At 58.6% G+C, this 25,296-nt stretch overlaps 1 protein-coding gene across 1 annotated transcript; it reads right to left on the reverse strand.

The window, feature by feature from the left end:
* Positions 1–929: 929 nt before the first annotated feature.
* On the reverse strand, positions 930–10,218 carry DLL4 (delta like canonical Notch ligand 4). The gene is made up of 11 exons (XM_014857369.3): positions 9,751–10,218; positions 9,370–9,639; positions 8,820–8,877; positions 7,757–8,020; positions 7,286–7,346; positions 7,069–7,199; positions 5,410–5,579; positions 5,017–5,236; positions 3,162–3,864; positions 2,547–2,655; positions 930–2,011 (listed from the first exon to the last, which is right to left on the reverse strand). The coding sequence occupies exons 1-11, from the start codon at positions 9,814–9,816 to the stop codon at positions 2,006–2,008; spliced, it is 2,058 nt and encodes a 685-aa protein (XP_014712855.2). The 5' UTR covers positions 9,817–10,218; the 3' UTR covers positions 930–2,005.
* Positions 10,219–25,296: the final 15,078 nt, after the last annotated feature.

Consider the following 25,296-nt stretch of genomic DNA (forward strand, 5'->3'; position numbering starts at 1 on the left):
GGAGAAAGAGGAAAAGGGAGAGCAAGGAGCAGGGCATAGACTTGGGAGCATCTGGTGGGTCTATTTTGCTTTACTGGGACAGGCTGAGAGCCGGGAGCATCTGCTCAGCTTTTTGTCAACGGCTCATTTTTTCATCATTTGCTCTCCATGGAGAATGTTTGTGGCTGTAGAGAAAGGACTGTGGCACCCTAGGGACCATCCTGCGCCTTAGAGGAAGCTAGGCATGAAGTAGAGACTGGAAATTCCCTCATTGGTGCCTCAGCCAGAGACACTTGGGCTGAGGGAAGGCTACCTCCTCCCCCACCCCTCCCTGCGGTGTTCAATAAACTCCAGCAGCTCCAGGCAGACCAGGCGCCCAGACTCAGCTCTCCCGCCCAGCTGCAAGGAGGACAGACCCAAGGCAAAGCACCGCCTCAAGACCAGTGCCCTGCTGGAGCTGAGAAAAGAATAGGATGCAGTCCATCTAAAACCCTGCAACGGCAGGAGGCAGGACCCACACATCATCATGGTTCAGAGACCCCATTCTCTGACAAGAGAATGCTTTTGAAAAGAAGAAAACAGGCAGAATTATCCCATTCCCCCAAATTCCTGTATCCCTCAGGCTGACTAGGGAGCCCATAAGCTTTTTCAGGCTCCAGGAAAGAAAAGAGGGATAGATTCGGGCCAGGGGGCATATCCCCCGGGAACAGTGGGAGTCTAAGGGGAGATGCAGCCAGCCTCCAGACAGCAAGCAGGGAACTAGATGGGTGAGGCCGGGCTCCCCCAGGCCTGGAGGGGATACGGGTCTGGAGCACAGCAGGCCAAGCCCAAGTGCATGCGCAGGTCCTGGGGCTTCTGGTGGGGCAGCCGAAAGCAATATGAGAAGGCGAGTGAGGATGAGGAGACTCCCACTCTGCCATCACAAAGACAGGACCCAAGAAGTAATAAACTCCTGTACACATCTGTTCCATATTATAAATACACATTATATACAAAATAATGTTATAAAATGTAGAAAGGTCAGTGCTTCTGATTCTTAAATTATCGAAATACTAGACTCCAAAATAAACTACAAAAAACAAACAAAATAAAAACTCATATTATTGATTTCTGAAGATCGGCTTCAAGGGTGGTCTGAGGGCGGTAGTGGGCGTGGGCAGAGCCCAGGCTTGAGGCCGCAGGGACGGGCTTGAGGGAGGAAAGGGTCTAGGTGGCGACAGCACCCAATTTCTCCCTCGCTGGAATTTCCAGCATCACTGCCCTGAGCTCCCCAGGTAGGCCTGGCGCTCCTGGCTGACAGAAGGGACAGACCCTCCACCTGTCTGCTCATAGGAGCCCATAGGCACCCAAGGCCAGAGGCTACAGAAGCCAGGTAAGGCTTACCAACATCCTCGCCCAGAGGGCCTGGGCCAGGGAGAGGCTGGGGTGGTGTTATGAGCAAGGCCCACATGCGGTAGCTGGAGGCACAGGGCGGAAAGTGTTCCTCTGCTTCGGGCACTCACCTCACCTGCAGGGCAACTCCTGCCAAGAGCCACACCTGATGGTTTCCCGGCCCACGGATGGATGGCCCTGCCCTTACTGGCCTCCTCTCTCCTCTCTGATTTGGACCCAGCTGTCGCCATGGAGCCCGGGCCAAAGGCACTTTTGGAAACAGATGCCAGTGGAGACCACAGCAGCTCCAGGCCCCACAGGGTCACTGCCACTCCCTCTGGAAAACAGGCCAGAGCCCCAAAGGAGCCCTCTGAAGGCCACTGCTGGCAGGGCAGGTCCAAGTGGCACCTCTCCTCTCCTCCGTTCCCCTTGCTGGCATGGCTGCCAATCTGATGCCAGACAGACACCCAAAGGTGTGGAAGGGTACTGCATCTCTTGGCAAGTTCACAGTCTGTCCAGTTCATGCCATTCCCTCTTCCTCCTGAGAGCAGCACGTTGCATATTAAAAACGTCCCATCCAGGATGCAATGTAAACAATGCAGAAGGAAGGTCCAGCTGCTGGGGCAAAGCTGGGATGTCCTGGGGAGGCTCTGCCTTATACCTGGGGAACATGTGGAGAGCAGGGAAGTGGGTCACCTCGGGGTAAAAGCACTCCCTCCATGGCCTCCCTGGGCCTCCCTAGGAGAAGCAATGGGGCAGGCGGGGTGAAGGGAAGGTGGGCAGCCCTCCCGGGTCTTCTGCCCCAGCACATGCACATGCCTGGCAGCCTGTGCTCATGAGGTGGGCCAATGGAGGAAGCCAATGAGAAGGGGCAGGAGGGGCACAGAGCAACCACCCTCAGCCACCAGCAGCTGGGAAGCAGCACCTGGAAGCTGGCCAGGTGCCACGGCTGCCCAGCCCAACACTAACAGAGCAGGAAGAGATCAGGCCCGGCTCACCGCCACGGCTCCTGTTTCACACCCTCTGTGGCAACGAGGCCAGCAGGGACCCGAGAGCCACTGAACCTGGCCTGCCAAGGAGGGGCTCTGACCCACCCTTCAGGAGCGGCCCCTGGGGTCAGGAGTAACCAGGCCACTTTCTCATCCCCAAAAGGTAGGAGGGGACATGCTGGAAGGACAGGCAAGCCCAGCACTCACCTCTGTGGCAATGACACATTCATTTCTCTCCTCTGATATCAAACACACAGACTGGTACATGGAGTCCCTGGGGGAGCATATCGCTGATATCCGACACTCTGGCTTTTCACTGAGGGAACACAAGACGGGCTGGTGAGGGAGGGCTGGGGAGAGGGCTGCGGAGAGGATGGGGATGCTAACCTGGACCCTGGCGAGCCAAAGGGCACTGGCAGAGGTGGCTCTGGGAGAAACACAGGGACTGGGGATGCCAATTCTAGCCTGGGGGGTAGTTAGGAGAAGGCCCCTAAGAGAGCCACAGGACCCCCAACCTCATCAAGGGGTCTCAGGCCTGGAAAAAGCCAGCATTGCCACTAGAGGCAAGCCATGCTGTAGAAAGATGGAAGTCCCAAGAGACACAGTGTGGACACTTGACATTTGTGAGTGAATGAATGGGAGGGAGGGACAAAGGACCCCTGGCAGAAATCTTATTGGAGGATCCTCCTGCCGGTATCAAAACCCCTTGTTTGCTTAAAAGCAGTCAAGGGCTGGTGCCAGCCTCCCGCCTATCCCGGGGAGGCCCAGGCAGAACCATGCAGGGGTCAGTGGCGAGGTCCTGGGCTTCCAAGTGCTGCTCACCTGTGTAACCGCAGTGGCGCCTTCTCCCCTAAGCTCTTGTCACCGTGGGAGTATTTTCCCAGTATGGTCCCCCGCCCCAAGGGCCCTGGGGCCAGATTATAGTCCAATGTGTGGTTCTGCTGTTTGCCACAGTTGGACTTGTCCAAGCCACAGTCCACTTCCAGCTCCTTCTTCTGGTTTGTGTTCTTGAGCTGGGCCGTGGGGATCAGGTTGTCTTTCTGGAAGTCCGACAGGTTGTTCATGGCCTCCCTGCTGTCATCATCGGGCCGCCGAAGCCGCAGCTGCCGCACAGCCACTGCCACCATGCCCAGCAACACCAGCACCACGACCAGCCCCACGCCCAGGGAGACAGCCACCCAGGGGAAGCTGGGCGGCATGCTCACAGGGAACTCGCAGCGGCTGCCCACAAAGCCATAGGGACAGTTGCAGACAAAGCTGTCCGTGGAGAGGCCAGTGTAGCAGGTGGCCCCGTTGAAGCAGGGTCCAGAGGCACAGACGTCGCTGGCTGTCCGCACCTCGCAGCGCCGGCCAGAGAAGCCAGGAGGGCAGGTGCACACCAGCCCGTTCTCTAGGTCATGGCAAGTGCCACCATGGGCACAAGGGCTGCAGGCACAGTCACTGATGTGGCGTTCACAGTGGGTGCCTGTGAATCCAGGACGGCAGCGGCACATTCGGGTTGGACCTCGGCTCAGGCACTGGCCCCCTGTGGGTACACGCGGGCACAAGTCAGCAATCAGGCGGGAACCCCCCTGGTGCAGGTGAGTGCCCGATCCCAGGAACAAGCTTGGGTCCTTCTGCCTCCATGAACAGCCAGCACTTACAGACCCTACTACAAAGAGTACTGTGCGAAGAGACAGGAGACCTGGAGCTCAGTGTGACCCTGGTCCTCTGTGCCTCAGTGGGCTCATGTATAAAAATGACTAGCATCTTACAGAGCTTGACAGTAGAATGGGACAGATGTGCTTGGGTTTGACTCTCAGCTGCCTCTCTCTAGCTGGGGATCTGGCACCTGTTGCTCTAGCTTATCTCTGAGCCTCAGTTTCCTCATTTGTTAAATTGGAGTTCATGCTATCCCCTCCATAGGAGACCTCTGGGGGTTAGGTAGGATGGGGCGTGAAGGCAGGAGCACATGCCTGGTATATAGTAAATGTTCAAATAAACGTAATGATCACTGTTTCATTTCATCCCCACAGCCAGATGAAAGACAGAAGACAGGGATATTTCCCACTCAGTGATGAAGAAACCTGTGGCTCCAGGGAGCTAACTAAGCCATTAGCTAGAGAGCAGACTCCATCGCAGCCCTTCCAACCCCTCCCCACTCCCGAGGCTTCTCTCTTGCACAGTGCTGTCCGCTTGCCTCACAGAGGGTCACCAGGAGCCCAAGGAGACAAAGATAACCAGCTTGCTTTGTGCCCAAAAGATGCTGAACATTCTAGATGCCTTGTGCCATGCCAGGCTCCATGGGGCAAGGCCATGGGGCAAACTGAGGCCTTTAGGAGCAGGGCCCTAACCGTACCAGCCTCCTCAGAGGAGAGACAAGAGGCCTCCAACGTCCCTCTCTCTAGTCCAGGACTTCCTGGAGAGGGTCAGAGGCCACCCCAGCCAGCTCAGGCCTCTGACATGGGAATAGGAATGGAAGCCACGCAGGGGGCACAGGACTCCTCCTCAGGCCTCGACCTGCTACCCCTCTTCCAAAGCAGCTCAGCTGATCACGCAAGCTCTTCACCATACAGAGCAGACGGGGACCCATCTCAGCTTGCCCAGAGTGGCAGACAAGGCCCCTGACCTTCCCTCATCAGAAGGCTCTCTTGGACCCAGGGTTGGTCCATCAGTTTAGCAAAGCAACAGGACGCACCATTGGCACACGGGTTGCTGGTACACCTGTCCACTTTCTTCTCACAGTTGGAGCCAGTGAAGTTGGGAGGGCATTCGCAGGCATAGCTGGCCCCCTGGTTGCGTTCCTGGCAGGAGCCCCCATTGAAGCAGGGAGAGTCAGCACAGCTCAAGGTGCTGTGTTCACAGTGCAGGCCATAGTAGCCTGGGGGACACAGGCAGTGGTAGCCATCCTCCTGGTCCTGGAGAGAGACCAGAAAGGGGCTAAAGTCAGACCTTGGGGGACAGGGACACATGGCTGGGGGTTAGGCCCCCCCACCTGTCCCTGGCTGCTCATCCACTGGCCACCTGCAGTGGGGAAGCCTGGATGCCACCTGGTCTGACCTCTGCCTTCCTGCGCTGGCCTGGGCCTCACCTTACAGCTGCCTCCATTGCGGCAGGGATTGCTGTCACACTCACTGAGCTCCAGCTCACAGTCCACGCCAGTGTAGCCTGGGCGACAGGTGCAGGTGTAGCTCCTCTGCCCACTATTGGAGCACGTCGCCCCGTTCTTGCACGGGGAATGGTGGGTGCAGTAGTTGAGATCTGCAGAGACAGGAACCAACCAGCTGAGCAGAGCTAGAGAATGGTCCCCCCTCCAGGCTCCTTGTAGTGCAAGTTCACTTCAAAGTCTTCTGGGCCCAAATATCCTTCCTCCTCTGCCAATGAAATCATGTATATTGAAGCACCTTGAACCACAACTGACCAGCGCCATTGATCAAAGTTGAAAAAACACAGTTGGACAACTGCCTGACAGGTAAGCTCACAAACTCTGGCCGCCAGGGTAGAAGGAAGGTAAGGAAGAGGAGTGGATAGCAAGGCCACGTGTCAAAGTAAAAGTCAGTAAAGGCTTCATGGGAGAGGCACAGCTGGCATAAGCCGAGAAGGAGGGATATAATTTTAACAGGTGGAAATGGCAGAGGGGAGGCAAAAGCCACCATACGTAGTGACCAGGCATTTTTTAAAGGAGAATGTATTATGAGGGTATTTTTAAATATAAGTATTTGTTTTCTTATTTGGGAAGGACAGAGAGGGAGAACCAGACAGAGCAAATATAGGGACCATGAGGGCTGTGTTTGCATGAGTATATGACTGTGTCACCTGGGAGCAAACGTGGGGAGGGGAAAGAAAATGGACAGGAACCAGGTGTGCGTGTGTGTGTTTGGGAGGTGGCGAGAGAAAGTCACACAGATACACACACGTGCACGCACGCGCACACACCCACACACACATGGAATACAGAGGCTGAATTCCAAGCCCCTTGTTGCCAGCGAGTCTTCTAGGCAAGTTCTTTCTATCCTGGCAAGCCCCATGCCCACCCAACCCAGGCCTGTGCTGGAGTCTCCATGGCAGCAACCACCCCATTTGACCCTGAAAATGGCAGGCACACACTGCAGCTGGCTACCAGGATGAAAGAGAAAAGGCTCCCTCCCCCACGGTTGGGGCTGGCAGACCCCCGTGCAGCCAGAAGAGGGACCAGCCTCAACAAACACCAGGAAGAGACACCGTGGGCTCTGGCAGCTGCCTGGCAAGTGCAACCAGGGAAGAACAAGGGAGGCTGTTTCTGCCCACACCAAGAGAAGTCGGTTAGATGTCACTCCGCCCAGAGGCCCCGCTCACCTGCAGCCGGTGGGCACACCCAACCAGACAGCTGTTTAGGGGAGAGCTGCTCAAACAGCCCTGGCAGGTAAGCAAACACTTAGGGGGTTAATAGGTAACTACGAGGTAGAAAGAGGAACTGAGCCCGGCATCCCTCTCTCTTTGGCCTTGCTGGAATTTATGGGTGCAACCTCCAAGCTGCCAACTTATCACCCTCTTGGCTTCTACAGCCACCCTATCTCCCCAGCACCTGAGGAAGAAGGATCCACCATCTCGTTCTAGGCCAGTTGTAAAGATCCTTAAAAGTTTCAAGCCCCTTGAAGGATAATGGGAAAGCCAATGCAGCGATCACCAGGTAAGAAGGGTCCAGGTGACAAGTCTGCCTCCCAGCCCATCTCTCCCATCCCCTCTGCATCCTCTCTTTGCCCTGACTCACCTTGGTCACAGAATAGCCCTCCCCAGCCCTCGTCACAGGTACATTGCCAGGGGGTGTTGCAGGTGCCATGGCGACAGCCATTGTGGGGGATGCATTCGTTGCATAGGCGGCCCTGCCAGCCTGGGCGGCAGCTGTGGGGAAAAAGGGAGGCTGAGGGTGAGGTGAGGGCCTAGCCAGGGGATGGCTCCCCTCTCACCACTTCCTGTCCTCTACTCACATGCACTCCGCTGGCTTGCTGCAGTACCCATTCTGCTCATGACAGCCAGACAGACAGACAGCTAAGGAAAGAAAACAGGGCTGGGTGAGATTGGGATGCCAAGCACTCTGAAACCCTACTCACCCTCTCCTGGCCTTGGGGGTGCCCCAGCTCTCTTGGGCTCACTTCCCACTCCTGGCCTCCCAAAGGAGTCGTGGGTGTCTTAAAGGGAAACAGTGGCACAGGGAAGGAGAATCCAGGCTGGATGGATGCAATAATGGGGTCCTTGGGGGTTTGGTATGATGGGGAGGAGCACTAAGAAGAGACAAGGTCAGAGTTCAAGCCCATCCTAAGCATCCCCAGCTGTTCCTGAGGTCCAGCTAGTGGGCAGCCCGGACCAGCTCTGCAAGAGAGGCAGGCTGTGGCCAAGAAGACGCCACTGTGTTTGCTCAGGGGACCCCCCTCCAGGCAGGTGGGAGCTTGGCTGCTTACGCTGTTCGCAGTACTCCCCAGTCCAGCCGGGCAGGCAGGACAGGCTGCCATCTGGCTGGCACACGTAGTGGCCGAAGTGGTCATTGCGCTTCTTGCACAGGCGTGAGCAGCTGTCCCCATAGTAGTTGTCACTGCAGATGACCCGGTAAGAGTAGCGCAGCCTTGTGAGGAGGCTGGTCTGCTCATCCAGTAACCAGTTCTGACCCACAGCTAGGGAGCCCTGGATGGCGATCTTGCTGATGAGCGCGTCTGGTGTCAAGGCCTCTGAAGGGGCAGAGGGCCAGGTCAAGGAAGGGCAGCCAGTCCCCGAGAGTGCCAGCAACTACTGGATCAAACCAGTTGTCCAGATGACCCCCACCTGCCAGCAAGCACAGGCCAAAGGAACCCAAAGGTCCCACTGCTTAGCTGCCCTGTGAGTGTGCATGTGCAAGGGGCCTGATACCATTCAAAAAGGGGACAATAGAAGGATGTGAAGATATTCCAGTGTTCTGGAGGCAGATAGGCAGGGGAAAGAGGAAAAGAGGTCAAAATGGAAAAAAAGGAAAAAAAAAGAAAAGAAAAGAAAAGAAAAAGAAAAGCTCTCCAAGCCAGGGAGGACCCTGGGAGCAAGGGGTCCTTAGGTGCCCATTCAGGGGTTCTGCCCTCAGAGATGGGTAATGCTTTTCTTTTTCCTTTTCAAAGTGAGAATTGTTGTGCTGCTGAAATATCCTTTTCCTCTGTGTCAGAACAACATCCCAAAGCCATTATTCCCTTTCCAAAGGAGCGGAATTCGCGAAAGGTGTAAAATACAGGAAGGGGCCCGTCAGCGGCGCTGGCAGCCTCGGCCTTTCTCACCGCCGCGCTCCCCGCGTTCCCACGCCAAAAATAACCCGCAGGAAACGCAATTGTGCTCAGAGTCCAGGCAGCGGGCGGAATCCGAGCGTCCAGCGCGGGGCGCAGCTCCTGGCCCAGCTTAGCGTCCTGCCCCCCACCCCCCACCCCGCGCTTCCCCCGCCTATGACAGCTTAACTCTTTCGGGGCTGTGCCGTGGCGCCCCCCTGTGGCGACGGAGCGAGCTACTCACCTGGCCTCAGGTCATCTCCAGGCGCGTGCCAAGCTTCGATGATGAGCGAGAAGGTACCCTGGGAAGAGAAAGGAGGGGGCGGGGGAAGACAGAGAGCGAGCGAGATGAGCAGGGGGGGAGGTGGGGGTGCCTCGCGGCAGCCGGTTTAATTAGTCTAATTGCAGGATACAGTTACTGCGCCGGGGTCAACATAACGGGTCTGTGCGCAGCATCGCGCGCTAGCAGGGAAGGCGAGAGGAGAACCCGGGGTAGGAGGAGGGTTGAGGAATGAGGAATGTACGCGAGAGTCATTCGGAGGTGGGGGACGCGCCGGAGGGGTAGGTGATGAAAATCGTATCCCAAGAGCTAGGAGAAGAGGGGGCGTACAACTGGGAAGAGGAAGAATGGTGAGAGCCTTTTCGAGGATGAAGTCCCAGCAAAAAGAAAGGATCAAAAGAGAGCGCCCCATTTTTTTGAGGGGACCTAGGAAATCTGGGGAGAGGGCTTTGGTCCCAGGGAACTCCCTTCTCTTGGCTTTCGTGACCTCCCAGTGCGCCCAGGCTGTGCTCACCGGCCAGGTGAAATTGAAGGGCAGTTGGAGAGGGTTGCGTCCCCCGCCGCTACTGTCATCCCCGACCGCGAAGGAGTTGGTGCCCAACACAGGCGTGGAGACGCTGCCGAAGGTGCAGGGCCCGGGCGAGACAACCGCCTGGAAGTGCTTAAGGCAGACGCGGAAGAAGGTCCGGCAGCCGGGTTCGCACGGCCGCCCGCTGGCCAGAACGCCTCGCTCGTTGGCAAACTCCTGCAGCTGCAGCTGGAAGACTCCCGAGCCGGCCGCGCGCTATTGCACAGGGACCGAGGGAAGGAGGGAGGGGAGCGGTCAGCTTGGTAGATGCCCGGGGCTCAGGCCCAGGGCGCGACGGGAGGGGGCAGCGAGGGCGCGGGTCGTTACCTGCTGCCAAAGTGCCACCAGCAGTAGTAGCGCCCAGCCAGAGGCGCTACGGGACGCCGCTGCCATCCCCTGGGGCGTCGCTCTGTCCACTCGCCCGCCCTGGAGCTGGCTCCGTTCAGGACGCCGCTTTCCCGCGCGTCCACCCGCCGGAGGGGGACCTGAAAAGCTAGGCTCCGCTCAAGGCTTTCCTCCTGCCTCGCTCCTCGCTAGCTCCGCTGCAACTGCCTCGGTAGGTAATCCAGGTGAGGGCGGCTGGGCGGTGGCCGCGCAGAGGACGTGTCCTCGGGCTAATCCTCGGGCTGCAAGCGGGCTAGTGCCCGGGTACACTGCGCTGAGGCGGCTTGAGCTGCGGCTCTTAGCCTCGTGTTCCCAGCCTGCGCTCAGCGCCGCTACTGAAACCTGTGCGCTCCGGAGCCTTCCTTATATATATTGGCTCCTCTCCTCGCTGCCTGTCACTCAGACTCATGGTCACTCTCCCCACCCCTCCGGGCCTCTAGCTGCTACAGCCCCAGCGCCGCCCGGAGGGGGCCTCCTCCCTCGCCATCCCCCCTCCCCGCCGGCCAGTCAGGCACAGGTCCCCGCCCCTCCATGCAGCTCTCAGTCCCTGGTCCCCCAGCTCTGAGCGTGCGGAGGTGACCAGTTCTTCGCAATCACGGGGTTACAGGCCGAGACCCTCGCAGTGGGAGGATAGGGGGAGGGCCGGGGGGAATGGGGCGGGAGGTGAGCAAGTGGTTCCCGGATGGTCGTGGGGGCGGAGACACTGGGGAGTCCCCGTGGGCGGTGCGTCCGTAGCCACGCTATTTACCTGCAGCCCCGGAGCAGGTAAAAAAGAACTTAAGTCCAGAAAGCGAAACCAACAGCAAAGGACTCCGATCTCTTCCTTCCCGGAGCTTCGGGAATCCTCGCCTAGTCGGCCCCCAACCTGTGAGCGCCCACCCACCATAGTCTCCGGCGCAGCAGGGAAGCCAGCAGACGCATTAACCTCTCTGTGGCCACTCGGGGCAAGGCAAGGGGCCAAGCGTCTAAGACTCCGGGGCTCCCTCCCTCCACCTGGTGGGTGTCTCCCTCCCTAGTTGCGGGGGGCGTGTCCAGCGCGTGCCTTCTCCCTTCTGCCCCCCGCCTGGGCTTGGCGCGTGCCAGCCGCTAGACGCGTGGTCGGGAGGTGGGGGGCGTGGTCCCCGAGGTAGGAGAAAGGGGCGCGTCCTCAGCTGTATGGTAATGAGGGTCTGGCCCCGCCTCCAGCACCTCCCCTCACCTGGGTTCAGCTTCAGCTCCAGAGCCCGCGGTCTCCCCCCACCCCAGCAGTCCCAAGCCCCTGCCCGCGCGTCCTGTCGCTCCGTTGGGGCAGGGAGGAACTCTCCTGCTTCCACAGTTGGCTCAAGCCACTGTAGAGTCAGGTGAGGGGTTGAGGCCGGGCAGACCCGGGTCCTCTCCTCATAGGGCGAGACGTAGGTTGGAACTGGAAGGGCGCGGGCTCTTTTGAGTTTCAGGCGGCTTCACCCGTCTCGCCTTCGCGGCTCCCCAGGGTGGCCCCACTTCGAGCGGCGGCAGTGCAGCTGCTTTCTCGGAACACAGCGCGATCCCCGGAGGCCTTAGACCGGGGAGGGCCGGCTTCTCCCAGTCTCGGGGGTGCTGGGGAGCTCGCTCTCTGCGACGCTGAGGGCAGCGGGGGCCCTGTGGCTTCAGCTGTCAGCCCGCCTGCATGGCGATGGCTGTCGTCGGGCGATAAGATCGGCGCGGGGGGAGCAGGGACGCGGCGCGGGCCCGGGGGAGGCCGGGAGGGGGGCGCGGCACGGAACCCAACAGCTGCCTAGGCCGAGCATGGTCTGATTTTTTTGACTTGGGGGTGTTGGCGAAGGATTGGGGGGAAGGATGAGAAACAAGAGGTTGGGAGCGTGGGTTGGGGGAGGGGCGAGGTGAGGAGACGGGCTCCGGGGTCCCCCACGCACGGCCACCCCTCCCAGCCACCATCTGGCGCGAGCGGGTTGGCGTGGGGAACCGAGGTGGGGCGGGGGCCGGCAGATGGGCCCAGGCTGCGCTCCAGAGTTAATGTAGGTTATGGGCAGGCTGAGTCCCCAGGCCCGAGGGAGGGGGAGCCCGGGGCTTGCCTCCCAGCGATCCTGACAAGTGGGTCCCCCATCCTCTCCGCCCATACTCTATGGAGCCCTAGACCTGCGTAGGGTGCCAAAGAGTGCCCCTCGCCCTCCTCTGAGCTGGCATCCAGCCCTACCTAGTTCTGTCCGCTTCCACGCCCAAATCCTGGCCTGGGAGTTCATAAAAACTGGCTCCTTTTCTGGCGCTGGCACTTGCCTGACCCTCAAGGGAGACATCCAATCCCAGGGAGGCATCACGCTCAATTCTGGTAGCTCTGAAACACTCTCTACCCGTCGTACACATCCGGACTAATGTGCCCCAAAGCACTTTGCAGACAGTCAAGCACCGAACAAAAGTATTATCATTATCCTCAGAGACAGGAAATGCAAGGGATCCCAGAGACCTAGAAATCCTCTGACCGGAGGAAAGGGTTAAGTTCTCCTCACTAACAAAAGGCACTTGTGAAGCACCTGTTTGTGACCCCAGAGAGTCCCAGAAGTTCAATACCCGGCTAGGACCTAGCCGCCAGCCTCCACCCCGAGTACCCACTAGGTCTCCAGTCTGCTGGGGTCCAACTTTGCCCACATTTGCGGAGCAGGAGAGGGCCACGCTTGTGGGCAGGGAACCGAAATGCAAGGCACCACAGCTGGGGCGCCTCTCTTTTTCTCCCACTCACGACTTTCAGACAGAAGAACCCAACACGTGTCCCAGGGGCTCCCAGGAGCGGGATGCCGTGAAGCGATGGAAGGCCACAAATCACAGTGGGCTTGGACCCACTGTGGACCCACTGTGGGCGTCTGCTGCCCCTGCCCCTGCGCAGACGCTAGGCGACACCCTGGAGAGGAGGCGTGTTGCAAGGCCTGACCCCCCTGGGCTCTCCCCGACTGACTATGGGCCCTGTGAGGGTCCACGCATCCTCACTGAGACCGGCCCCCTAAACACTGCCCAGCGTCCGGAGCCGGGGCAGGGGCGAGGCCTGGCTTCACGCACGCAAGGCCTGCAGCCTCTGCCCCAGGGGCCCTCTGCTTCTGCTGTCCTTTCCGCTCGGCCGCTGCACACAGCCCCCCAGCGGGCAGAACCCGCACCTGGGGCTGGGAAGCGCCAAAGTTGTCTTCCCGCCGCCGTGCCTCCAAGCTGACCCCAGGTGACTGGGGTTGACAGGGGCCCGCGGAGAGCCCCGGAGCCCTCCTCCACCGGGCAGCCTGCGCGCCGTCCCCGGGGCCAGCAGCGCGGCTCGGAGGCCTCCAGCGCCGTTTTTCCCATCCCCGGGCCAGCGTTCTCCGCGAGGCCAATTGCACGCAGGTAAGAGCGCGGCGGGGTCAGGCCACGGCGCCCGCCACGGCAGGTGAAGGCAGGCCGGGGGCGGGCGAGCTGTTCTAGCTTGGGCGGGGCGCTTAAGCCTTGAGGGGCGCCGCTGTGGTCGCTGCGGAGAAGGGGCCAAGTGCAGGGAGCAGCGGCCGGGGAGCTGCACAGAAGGCGGGGAGATTTGCAAACTGTTGCTGCCACATGGCTGCTCCATTCGAGCCATTCACATTGAAATGAGGCCGGCGCGTGCCTCATCTGCCGCAGGGCGCTGCCACGCGTCAGCCCGGCCCGCCGCGTGCCAACTGGGGCAGTGGGGCTGGCAGGGGCTGCCAGCCGTGGGGGCGCAGCCCGGACCCTGAGGCCAGGAGGGGGTAGGGGAGGGAGCTGAGCTACCCTAGCCGCCCAGGCGCCGCCGTTTCGCGGACCTTGGCCCTGCAGTTGAGAGCGAGCCGACGAGAAAGGACCAGGACCGAGGGGTTTCGGAGGGGGGCCAGAATCGATGTCGCCGCTCCCCGCAGATGCGCCCCGGCAGCGCTACTCTCCATCTGCCGCTGCTCGCACCTGCCGGTCAATAAATCGATTTTACAATTTAATGCAGCAGCTTCCCGCCCGCCTGGGACAGATGCCGCCGCAGAACTACCTCCGCCCTCGCCCCTCCCCTCGAGGGGCGCCAGCGGTTAGCGCCGGGATTCCCGCTGGCAGGCGGCGCTCCGCGGGGCCTCAGCCACCTCTCTCTGGAGTCCCTACGAGGAACTGCCTGCTCCGGGTCTTTCCCGCAGGCCAGAGTGGGTTCCCCATAGAACAGGCCTGAGGCTGCTGGAGGAGAGAGGAAGAAAATGATGACTTGATGGTGGCCTTGAGAACTCATTTGGGGGCTTCACCCGGGGAAACAGGATGCAGTGGCTGATGATAAGATGTGAGAGCCCCTGTGAGAAGGAGGAAGGGATAGGACCCGGGGCTTGGGCCCTGCGGAGACAGAGTTCTGAAGAATCTCCCTGATGGAACTGGGGAGGGTTGAGTTGGAATGGCTCCACAACCTCTGGTTGAGTCTGGTGAATAAGCACGACATGGCTCTGGCTCTTGGCACTTGCCAACAATGTGGTCTTGGGCCTGTAATTTAACTCTAACTCTACACCTCAGTTTTCTCATCTGTGCAATGGGCATAATCATGACAGCGACCTGGGAGGGTGACTGAAGAACTGTATCAGATCATGCACCTGCAAGGCCCAATAAACATTCATTTCCTTCCCCCCAGGTGACATCCTGACAGCCAGGGGCAGACCTAGAGTAAAGGGGAGATTCCTCACAGCAAATGAGCTCCAAGAGGAAAGGAAAGACAAAGGAGAGCTGAAGGCAAACAGTCATAAGCAATGAGGCAAGAGGAGCAGAGGATGGAAAAAAAAGAGAGGAAAGCCAGGTGGGGCAAGGAAAAGAGATGGACGCTGCAGAAAACCTGAGCTGCGAGGGCCTTTTGTGGGAAGGGGATGAGCCAAGGTTCTTGACTGGAGGGAGAAGACTGGAGCTTTGAGAATGGATGAGAATGGGTTCAGAAGAGATGAAGGTTTGGAAGAACCAATTGCCATGGCCTTGGCCTTCCAGAGATGACCTTCCAGCCAGGGCCGAGTGTAGGTCTCAAGCTGGCACCCCTCCTCCTTGATAGCGGTGTTTCAGAGCAGGGGCGTGTAGGAGGAAGGAAAAGTCAGCTTCTGAACGGCCTTGGTCATTGAGGCTCCTGGCAGCCAGGGGCCTCAGCCCTCCCATGTCACCAAAAGGGCACACAAACTGAACTGGACTGGACTGTCCACTGGCTGTTGGCTCATGACTGATGACCCAAATGTCCCAAGGAAAGGATGTCCGTGTGGGTGAGACCATCGAGCATGAGTCAGAATGCCTGCTCTGGCTCCTCATGAGACCACAAAGGCCTCCACCTTCTCTCTTCCAGGTTCCTAGGAGCCTGAGGGCCTGGGCTAGCCCCATACTCTGTCTCCTTCGCCTTCTCAGAAGACCAGGGTAGGTGATGCCTGCACCTGGGGTAACTGGTGTGGACTGGGCCCTCTGCTTGATGAGAAAAGCTTTGGCCTGCAGAGACAATGGGCCCAAGAGAGAACTGAGGGCCGCTGACCTGAGAAGCCCCTTTTAACTGGGTAGGAAGGAAGCTTTCCCCAGGCCTCCCGTGTGCTGGTCAGGAGGAAAGAAGGGGAGAGAGGAGGGGCAGGGTGGAGACCTGCTGGTTGGAGGCAAGGGCCTTCATTGATGGGGGGCCCCAGCTTCATTTGCCAAACCCAGGGGATGCCTGGAAAGCCAAGGCCAGGAGCCACACAGCGGGTATTTCCAGCCACAGAGGAGTCCGGGGTTTAGGGCAGCCTCCTCGGCAACTTTCCCAGAGTCCCTGGCTTCCCCTTCCCTAGCTCTTTCCTGTCCCCACCAGAGCTAGTGAGCAGGGAGGCTCAGGGCAAGGGAGAGAAGGTTCAGGGAGGCCTCTGCACGGAGACCCTCAGGCTGCAGGCCTGGCCCCAGCCTGCCCTTCCCTCTTGCCCAGATCCCTCAGGGCACAGAGGACTCTGAGAAGGGGGCTTACAGGGCTAGAGGACAGAGGGCACAGGGCAAGGCACTACTGAGAGCGATGGGGGCCAAAAGAGAACCTTCTGCCAACTTGTGCTGAAGGACAGGGTGGGGTGGGTGACCAGGGCTTGAGCCCCTCAGCCCTTAATCTTGGACCGGCTTCCCTACCCTGAGGTTTTTCTTCCCCTGCAGAAGCCTCCTCATCCACTCAGCCTCTGCCCTAGCTGTGCTAGCCTGCACTGTCCTCTCCTCTTGCCCCCAGCGTATGGCGCAGCTGTCCCCGAAACCTCTCTTGTCTGTAAACTTTGACAGGTGGGAAGCTCTCCCTGCTCCACCCTCCCGCTTAGCCCTCACTCCCTTCTTCCAGCTCTGGCCTCAGCCCTCACTCCCCTCAGCCCTTACTCCCCTCTCCTGGTTCTGGCCTTCATTAGTATCGAGGCCCAGCATGTCTCTGACCCCTTGGAGTCCCCAGGTCCTTGCGTGCCCTTTACCTTCCTCCACTGAGCACCAACTCATCTCCAAGAAGAAACTCTGACCTCTCCTCATTTCTCCACACAGCCTCTGATCTCTGATCCCAGCTGCCTCCTAGGACTTGGAGCAATCAAGAGATAGGGGTGGGGTCGCACCTCTCCCTTTCTGCAGCCCCAGGAACCCGGGAGTGGAGGTTACTAGACAGGCTGTGGTCCCCTGCAGCCTCCCTGGAAGGAAGGGTCAGGCCTGAACCAGGAAGTACTGTGTTTCAAACACTCTCAAATACAGAGAAAGAAACTGGGGACAGGTGCCAACTCTGTGAACAGCTGCCTGAGCAGGCAGGTCACTGTTCCCTGGAAAAGGCTGAGGAGGAATCTGACTGCCACGATCAAGTAGGTGATGGGTCTTAAGCAGAGGATGGTGACCAGCTGTCTCCTTCTCCTACCACAGTCAGAATGAGAGGAAACGGGCTTCAATTGTGGCAGGAAGGATTTAGGTTAGACGTATGGGAGAACTTCCTGTGACAGTGTCTACACTGTGTATCCCAGTTGTTAATCCAGGTTGAACTCTCCCCTAGAGCTGATGAGAATTGCATGTTGATGCTTGCTAATGAGTAACTTGCCTTGCCTGCGATTAGCAAAGAACCTCTAGTCCTGAGAATTCTCCTTGTGTCTAGACTGTCCCCAGGGAAGAAGTCCAGAGAGGTCTGGGAGGTACCAGGACGTGGGCCTCCTCTCAGCTCCAAGGAGTTTTTTTGGACAATTTAGGCCACTGTTAGCCAATGTCACTTTGTCTCTCTTGCCCCCAGCCCTCTGGCTGCCACTTTCAGATAAACAAGCCCTATGGAGCTGTCCAGCCACGCAACCTTTGCAGCCACGGGGCAGGCTGAATTTAAGGTCTGGAGAGCAATGGTGAATACTTGGGGTCTCTGGTACCAGGAGATTCAGTAACAGCCTCAGCTAATTCTATACATTTCAAAATAGATAGGCTTCAACCCTCTTTTGTACCCTCTCACTCCGGTCTCATGAGTCTTGCTTGGGCAGCATGAACTTTCCCATTGTGGGAGCCATTCTGCCACCAAAATCCCTCTGTTGCCCTGTGGCTGACTCCCCCCTCTCTCCTTTCTTTCCTCCCCTAAGTGGCCTGATCCCCCACCCCCATTACCACAGCCCTTCTCCAGGTAAGGAGGAAGCTGGAGAGACCTGGGACGAGTCCATCAAACTGCCATCAGAAGAAAAGAATGCAGACAGAAGACGGGTTTCATCAGGAGAAGAGCTTTTCACCCCATGGTTAGTCTTCCTGAGGTCTGTGTGTGAGCCCACATGCATACGCAGTTTGGGTCCATCCGTCAGCTAGTTGTGGACCAGGTCTACCGTATGCCTCGTCCTGGGCTAAGATTGGTGTGGCCAAAAGGAATATCAGATTCAGCTCCTGATGTCCACAGGATGTGGAGATAAAATCGAGGCCCACAGGTTCCCTAATGCCCATCGATCGAGTCTGAATTTGTCTGTCTGCTGGATCTCATACCCTAGCTATCTAACCTCACGTCCAGCCCTCCACATGTGAAGTCTGCTCCAGCTATACCCACTTCATTTCCACCCTGATCCTTTCCCTCTCTCCATTCCTTCTGCCGGGAATGCCCTCTCTTCTCTTTATCTAAGTTCTGCTCTTTTTTCCAGGCCCAGCACAATCCCCTCTCCCCCACAAAGCCTCCTTTGACCCTTGGGGCCCCAGCCCCTCTCTGAACCCTGGTTCCACAGGTCATCACGCTCCTTTTCATGGGCCTCGATTTTATCTCCACATCCTGTGGACATCAGGAGCTGAATCTGATATTCTGAGGCCCTACCTGACAGCTCAGACTTGCTTGGAAAAGGATAAAGTGTTGGATGAGGCCAGGATTCCTCCAACCTCAGGCCTGAAACCCACAAAGGGAGTCCAGACATGTCTTGAGGGAATGAGCTGGGGTCCTATATCTAGAAGCTCAGGGTGAGCTGACCTCTCAAGAGCACCTAGACCAACTCCATAGTCTATAGCTAAGGGCTTGAATACCTCCAGGGACGGGACCCTCACCCCCTCTCCGGGCTGATCCTCTTTAGATGGTTCTAGTTATAGAAAGTGCATCCTCCTTTTCATCTGAAAGTCTTGCTGTGATCAGTGTGGGCTGGTGGTGTGAGAGGGCTCTGTTTGGGCTGGGCCTCGCTGGGGGGCTTCTGGAATGGCACTGCCAGAGGGAGGGTCCACCAGCCTCTTGGGTGGCTTTGGGTCCTGTGGGACCCCCTGCTGCGCCTGTTTGGCGCCCTGGGCTGGGGCCAGTTAAGCGTGAGAAGCACGGGTCGGTTCCCAGCTCCGCCCGGGGGGTGGGGCAGCAGGGGTGGGGCAGCCCTGGTCAGTCCTTCTCAGCCTCACCAGGGAGGCCAGGCTCAGGTCAGCCTGTCGCAAGGGCTGGCCCTCCTGAGGCTGAGATCATCGCCCTCCGGCCTCCACGGCAGCCCCCACCCCCAGCTGAGCTCACTGCCCTGGCCCGCTGGGGGACATTGTTGTCTCCCGGGCCCCTCCCCCGGGCTCAATGAGCTGTTTGTTGGCATGTCCGGCTCGGGCAAGGGGAGGGCGGGCATGGGGCGCCCGCACACAATGGGGATTCCGTCCATTCTGAGGTGGCTGCGGGAACCAGGCTGGCTTTGTCCCTGGGACCCTCATTCCCACCATTTAGCGGAGCCGGAACTCCAGGCGGAAGGCCCCGTATAAGAACAACAATGTCGTCACCCCGTCTGTGGGGGAAGGCGCTGCAGGCCAGGCCTTCTGGGGCCCAGGGGACCCACAGTCTGAGGCAGCCTGAGGGGCACTTGGGACAGGTCCTAGGGCCGAGGCTGTGCCTCAAATCTGAGGGAGACTCAGGAGGCAGAGGGGCGCCCCCCACCTGCCCTGCCAGCCCATCTGCAGCCTGCAGCAACACGGAAGGGGCTCCAGGCATCCCCAGCCATGCTCAGCTCCTCCACGTGCAGACGGGACCCTAAGGTGCAGAAGGGACAAATGCCTCCTGTGAGCCCCGTTGGGCGGTGTGCCATAGAGTGGCTGCGTTAGGAGCAGCCTGACCCTCAGGCCTTTCTGCATCCAACTTGGGCAAAGGCCTTTGCTCAAAGCTGGGCTCAGACCCGTTTCTGGGCCTCTCGCCCGGCCAGCCTACCCCTTCGGAAGTGGCGCTGGCTGCTCAGACAACAAGTGTTTATTTTCCAGGGTAGGGGGGGAACAGGACGTCACGGCGCTTCCCTCCTGCCCGCTGCTACAGCGGTTCTCACAGTCTGGGCACTGGTGACATCACCAGCCTTTCCTCTACAGCGCTGGCCTCCTTGCCTCCCCCTCCTCCCCACCCCAGGCTCTGGCCAGGCTGCAGAGTTCTGAAGCTCCTGCTTCCGGAGCGGGCACTTCTGAGCAGGTCCTCATGGAGGGCGTGAGAGTGGCCAGGAAGTACTGGACCAGCCCCTTGTCACTGCCCTTGGCATTCAGGCCGGGCCTAGCGATAGCCCCTCTGGGCTCACCCTCACCAGAGCGGTTGGTGGCCCACCCAGGCACGCTCCTAGTGCGATGCTGGCCCTTTAAGGGTCTTGGGAAGCCAGAACAACAGGAAATCCAAACGGCCTCATTAGGCAGCTCGGAGCTCAGCACAGTAATTAGTGCCCTGAAAACAAAACAAGGAAAAGCAGGTGGTGGTGCGCCCCCCCCCCCCCCATCTCGGCTGCCCCCGGCGTGGCCTGTTAGTACCCAGAGCTAGGCAGCTGGGATGGCAGCCCCTCCCTTATAAGCCTCCCTACCCCAAGCTCCTGAAGCCTGCTGCCCACTGCCCAGGCCAAGGGTCAGAAGCTAAGCTTCTGGGGAGCAGGCAGTGGCTTCGCAGCCAACGGTTTCCCGCTGGGGACTGAAGCCCCAGGGACATGCACTGGGGCTTCCCCTCTCCCGCAGCCAGGTGGCCACTGTTCCCAGCATCCTCCACCTGTTTGGAAAATGCTGTGATGGGGGCTGGGAGCTGGGTTGGGCTCCTCCAGAGGTAAAGGGGAGACCCCTGGGAATCCCAGGCCAAGAAGGCCCCCTTAGGAGAAAGGAAAAGCCTGCTCTGTGGTCCTGCATCTGAGGATGTCTGGTGATGCTCCTGGTGGGCAAGACCACTTGGGCAGAGAGGGTGAGAACTTACAGGTCTGGACAGACCCTGAGGACTTGCAAGTCCCCTCAGTTGATAAAAGCCTAGCCGGGAGCCAAAAGGGACCCTAATGAGTTCTCGTCAGCCAGGCTGCAGGCCCCAGCTCATTCTATCCTCCTCCTCCCCATTTGATGCAATTGGAACCCCACCTTGTCCTGACTCCTAAGCTATTTCCCTTTATTTGCACTACTAGGGGAGGGGCATACTATGCTCCACTTATGAAACAAATATTCATTCAACAAACATTTATGGAGTGGTTGCAAATGCTCCCTACACTGTGCTGGTGGGGAGTTCCCAGGAATTGAAATGGTACTACCTTGTGATGGCTCATTACAGCCCCTCGCTCCGTTTTGAGAAGGCCTTTGAGAGGAGGGACTGTGGCCCTCTCCATGTGCCCATACCGCCACAGACCTAGCACTTAGGTGACTGGTAGGTGCTTATAAACAATCAAAACTGAACCGGGAATGGTCTCTGACCTCAAAGAGCCTACCAGGTAAGCTGAGTATCTGGCATGGCACAGCAGCAGCACCCTAGCAGGCCCCCCCAGCCCGAGGGGAGTCACAGCCCCTGTGCTCAGAGCCCAGATCTCCCGAGGGCCCTAGGTTTGTGCAGGGCAAGGGCTGAGGGCATTGTGGGAGAAAGAACCTCTGGTCCTCCTGAGAACAAAGCTGGCGATGACCCTGGGATGTAGGGAGGAGCTACATTGGGCTTGCCTGGACTGCAGGCTGTGGTGGGGGTGGGGGATGCTGAGTGGGAGAGCTGGGCAGCTTGAGTGTGAACAGTGGCCAGCCTATGGTCAGTGAATGGGGCTGCAATTAAGCTGTGGGTAGGTTTCTGGTCACACTCCTGTTAGCTGAGAACAAAGGCCCCAGGCATCATTGCCCAGGGGATAGGAGAAAGCAGAGGGAGGGCGGGGGTAACCCAGGACCTGCTATTGGGTTGGGCAGCTGGCCTCCACCTGGGCAGGGAACTCTGCAGGCACCTCTGGAGGCCGCCAGCTAGGTGATAATTTCTGAGGGGCTCCAATCTGGAACTGAGGGGCCAGTGCTGATGATAGAGGTTGAGGGGACCAGCCAGCAAGTGACCAGAGTCACAGGGTCGTGGAGCAGGGGTTCTCATCCCTGACTACACACAAGAGTCACCTGAGCAGCTCCCTAGAGATTCTGATACAATTGGTCTGGGATGAGGCCTAGGAGGCCCTGGTGTTTTCTAAAGGCTCCCTAAGTGACACGATGTGCAGATGGGACTGAGAACTACTGCTCACTGGGAGCATAGGGCCCGGCTTGCAATCCTGGGGCCTCACCTGCTCCTCCTCCCGCCCATAGTGCTCAGAGGCCACACTCACTGGACCAAATAGCAGTAAGTGCCCTTGGCTGAGAGGGAAATGGGCAACAGAGTCCCCTAGGCCTGGGGGTGGGGCCTTTGGAGCAGTCCTCCCCTTCTTGACCCCCCCCCCAGTGGAAAGTTACCCAAGGAAGCAGCTGTGGGCACAAGCCGAGAAGCCAGGGGGAGGGGTGCCCATGGGCTGCCCACGGCCTCTCCAAGCCCCTGGGAGGGGACCCTCCAGCCTCACCCCCCAGCCCCCCAGGCTGAGGGACAGCACCCGGAAGGACAGGCTGGGGCTAGGGAGGGAAGAGAGGGAGACTCGGAGCACCTGAGCTGATGGGGCCTGATCCCATTTAGGGATGTGCGCCGGTCCTGAATCATTTCCCGGATATAGCTCAACAGCTCAGACTTCAAGGTTTTTGGGGGGGAAATCTTTTTTCCAAGTTCCTCGATCTGTCATCCCCCTCCCCCACCGGCCGGATAGGCCTGGACCAGTGTCCTCTCTCAGCTCCCCCTAAGCCTCCCAGCTCAGGCTTCTCCACTGAGCTCGCTGGACATTGTTTCCCGCCTCAGGAAGTCTCTGATGCCCTGCACTGGATTTTGTTTTCCTTGTTATCGGGACAACTAATATTTTTTCCTGTGCGGAAAAAAAAAGAGATTTTCCCAAGCAGATTACAGCTGTCAGTGAGGGGGGAGGGGGCTGGAGGTTGAACCCTCCCTTCTCCGTCCTCCTCCCCCTCTGCCACCCTTAGAAGGCTGAGCCTTTGGATCAAGGAGGAAGCTCTGGCCCCAGAGCCAGCCGGGCCAGTTGGAGTGGGGTGGGGGGGCGACTCTGGCCTTGGCAGAAAAGTCAGACCCCTATCCTCTGCCTGTGGGGCCCCTGCTCCCTGCTGAGAGGGTTGACCCCTGGGCTGGGCCACATTTCCAAGGACAGGGAGAGGGCAAAAGGGCAGGCTGCCCCACAGCTGCACGGTGGCTGGACATGAGGAGAGGCACCCTGGGAGGACGGGGAGCACATAGGAGCCCCAGCTCTGCCAAGCTGTGTGACTTTGGGCAATTCCCTCACCTCTCTGTGCCTTGGACCCCTCACCTCCAACACAGACCTATTGAGACCTGCCTTACCTACCTGAATGGTTATGTGTGAGGACACGGATGAGAAAAGGTATCTGATTCAATGTTAGAGGTTCATGACTCGGGGAAGAAGGGTTAATGGCAGGTGTCTCATTACCTGTGTGACCTATGTGAGGCCCCCATACCCAGCAGACCAGAAAACAGAGGCTGTCACTGAGCAGGTTCTGTTGGAACGGCACACCCCAGGCGCTCATGCACTCGTGTGCACATACGTGAAACACACACACACTCGGGCCTGTGCATTCTTCCTTGACAAACGCTCACTTTCTACTCCGGGGTGTTGTGGTTCTAGGGGCAGGCTGCCTGGGCCTTCGGGGGGCAGCTGCCACAGAACCACCACCGCAGCAGTAGGGCCTAAGATAACCAAGTTTCTTTTCAAGTTAACAACAATAAATGGAAGGGCTTCAGATGTGGCTGACTCAATTGTTTGTGGTTTGCGATGATTAAGAAAACCAGCCGCCCCCACACCCTGTACCCTCCTGCAAGGTGGATGGTCTGCTCTGAGAGAGGCTCTCCTGCCTTCACCTCTCAGGGTGGTGGGCTCCACCACGGGCTGTGAGCAGGAGTGAGCAAGACCATCTGCCCGGGGCGGGAGGAAATAGGAGGATTTCTATATGGACTTACTTTTTATCTAAAACATAAATTGAACTCTTATAATATTCATTATGGGTTTTGACTGTAGTGTATAATCTATACATAAATATTCATAATCCAAAAAGTTTGGAGACCACCAGCCAGGAGATTAGTGAGGGCTTTACCTCCTATAGAAGCCTGTTTCAGATTGGGTGCTGGGTGAGGGAAGGGAGCCGTGGAGGAAGGGCTGGTGAGCTCTGGGTGTAGAACTGCTTAGGCCTGGTCACTCTCCTGGATGCCGCCAGCAGTGTGGACCTTCCTGGCCGCCACTGCCTCCCGTGACCTCCCTTCTCCCTGCCCACCCTCTTGGGCCTGCTTAAGCCCCAGTTGGGTTCTAGGACCTTTGGCTGCCATGCTCCCTGCAAGGGAGAGAATGGGCCTGTGCGATGCTCCCCTCGCCCCCAGGCTAGCTGGAGTGTGGCTGGGGTCCCTGCAGCTGCCCTGTATGCTGTGTCACCCCCAGGAGAAAAGTCCCTGGCGGGAAGCGGCCCTCTGCCGGGAGGCTGTTTCCTCAACTGGCCAAGGTAAGAAGTGGGGGATTTCCAGCCCTGTCCACGGGGCTGACTTCAGTACTGGGGGCTCCTCTCCTTTCTCATGCAGCCCAGGCCGGGGTGAGGACAGAAACTCCAGAGTTAGGCCCGGCTGTTGGCAAGGGACTGAGGGGGCAGCAGAGTCAGCTAAGCCCACAAACCTCCAGCTGCTACTCTCTGCTCTGGAGGGAGCCGAGACCAGGGCGGAACCCCGCCCCCCTTCAGCTGCACCTGGGACCGGCAGGGACCCAGCCCTGGAAGACCCCCACAGGCATCTTGGTGGTGGGGCCTGGGGGTAAGGGCTGGAAATCCAGAGCCGCACTTACTCATGGGCCTGTGGGGAATGACTCAAATCGATAAATGCCCCTGCCCAACCCCAGCCTACCCTGGTTCTGGTGGTAAGGGGAATGGCAGGAAATCTCACCCGTTGAGTCTCCCCTGCTGGCTGGCACTTCCAAGGGTGCTGCAGAGTCAAAGCAGCTAACGTGGGTCCCTCGGGAGCTGGGAGCCAGGAGCCCCACGCCCCAGACATCTTGCCCTGAAAGCTTGACCCCCAGGAAAGGGGAGCCGCACCATAACAGCATTCCCTGTATTTCTGTACTGTGCTTAGCTGGGCAGGGAGGGTGGGTGCCATCCTTGGGGCTGAGTGGAGGGAGAGGTAGGCAGTTGTGGTGACCTGGTGATGGTGGTCATGCCGATGTCCCAGCTCCAATGTCAGCCCGCTCAGGCCCAGGTGTGGGCTTAGGAAACAGTTAGACTCCTTCTCCACCTTCATGGAGAGTCTCCCATGCCTCAGACACTTGTGAGTTTCATTTCATTTCCTGGCTCGTATGTGTTTGCTGTGTGCGTGTGCATATGTGCTTTGTGCACACGTACGCACACTATTAGGCTTGTGGGATGGAGGCATGCAGGGACTCATGCAAGGTCCCTGGGCAGGAGAGTATCTGAGCTGAGAGGTGAAACAATAAATCCAGCCACCATCAGTGCAGGCTAGCAACATGCCATGATGACGTACATGCATTATCACCAGTCGACACAGTGACCAGTCCTCGGAGGAAGGTCTTATTATCTTCCTTTTACAAATCAATAAACTGAGTGAAGCTTAGAGAAGTTAGATGACCAGCCTGAGGTCACACAGTGAGCAAATCCAGGCCAGGATTTGAACCCAGGTCAGTCTAAGGCCAAGCTGGAGATCTCGCTGCCAAGCCCCCTCAGCGTGGTCCTCCTCAATGACGTTCCATCTGCTCCTCTTCTCTGAGGCCCTGGCTGCCCTGGTCTGAGGTGACAGGCCCTTCCTCTCTC

This window comes from Equus asinus, chromosome 2 (assembly GCF_041296235.1).
Source record: "Equus asinus isolate D_3611 breed Donkey chromosome 2, EquAss-T2T_v2, whole genome shotgun sequence".
Taxonomy (NCBI): domain Eukaryota; kingdom Metazoa; phylum Chordata; class Mammalia; order Perissodactyla; family Equidae; genus Equus; species Equus asinus.

Bases quoted from the DNA above. Each gene is read 5' to 3' on its own strand.
- DLL4 (XM_014857369.3), bottom strand. From the start codon at position 9,816: ATGGCAGCGGCGTCCCGTAGCGCCTCTGGCTGGGCGCTACTACTGCTG. The intron at 8,878-9,369 runs GTGAGCACAGCC...TTCTCTTCCCAG, and splicing joins CCTTCAATTTCACCTGGCCG to GGTACCTTCTCGCTCATCAT. The intron at 5,580-7,068 runs GTGAGTCAGGGC...CTGTCTCTGCAG, and splicing joins AGGGCTATTCTGTGACCAAG to ATCTCAACTACTGCACCCAC.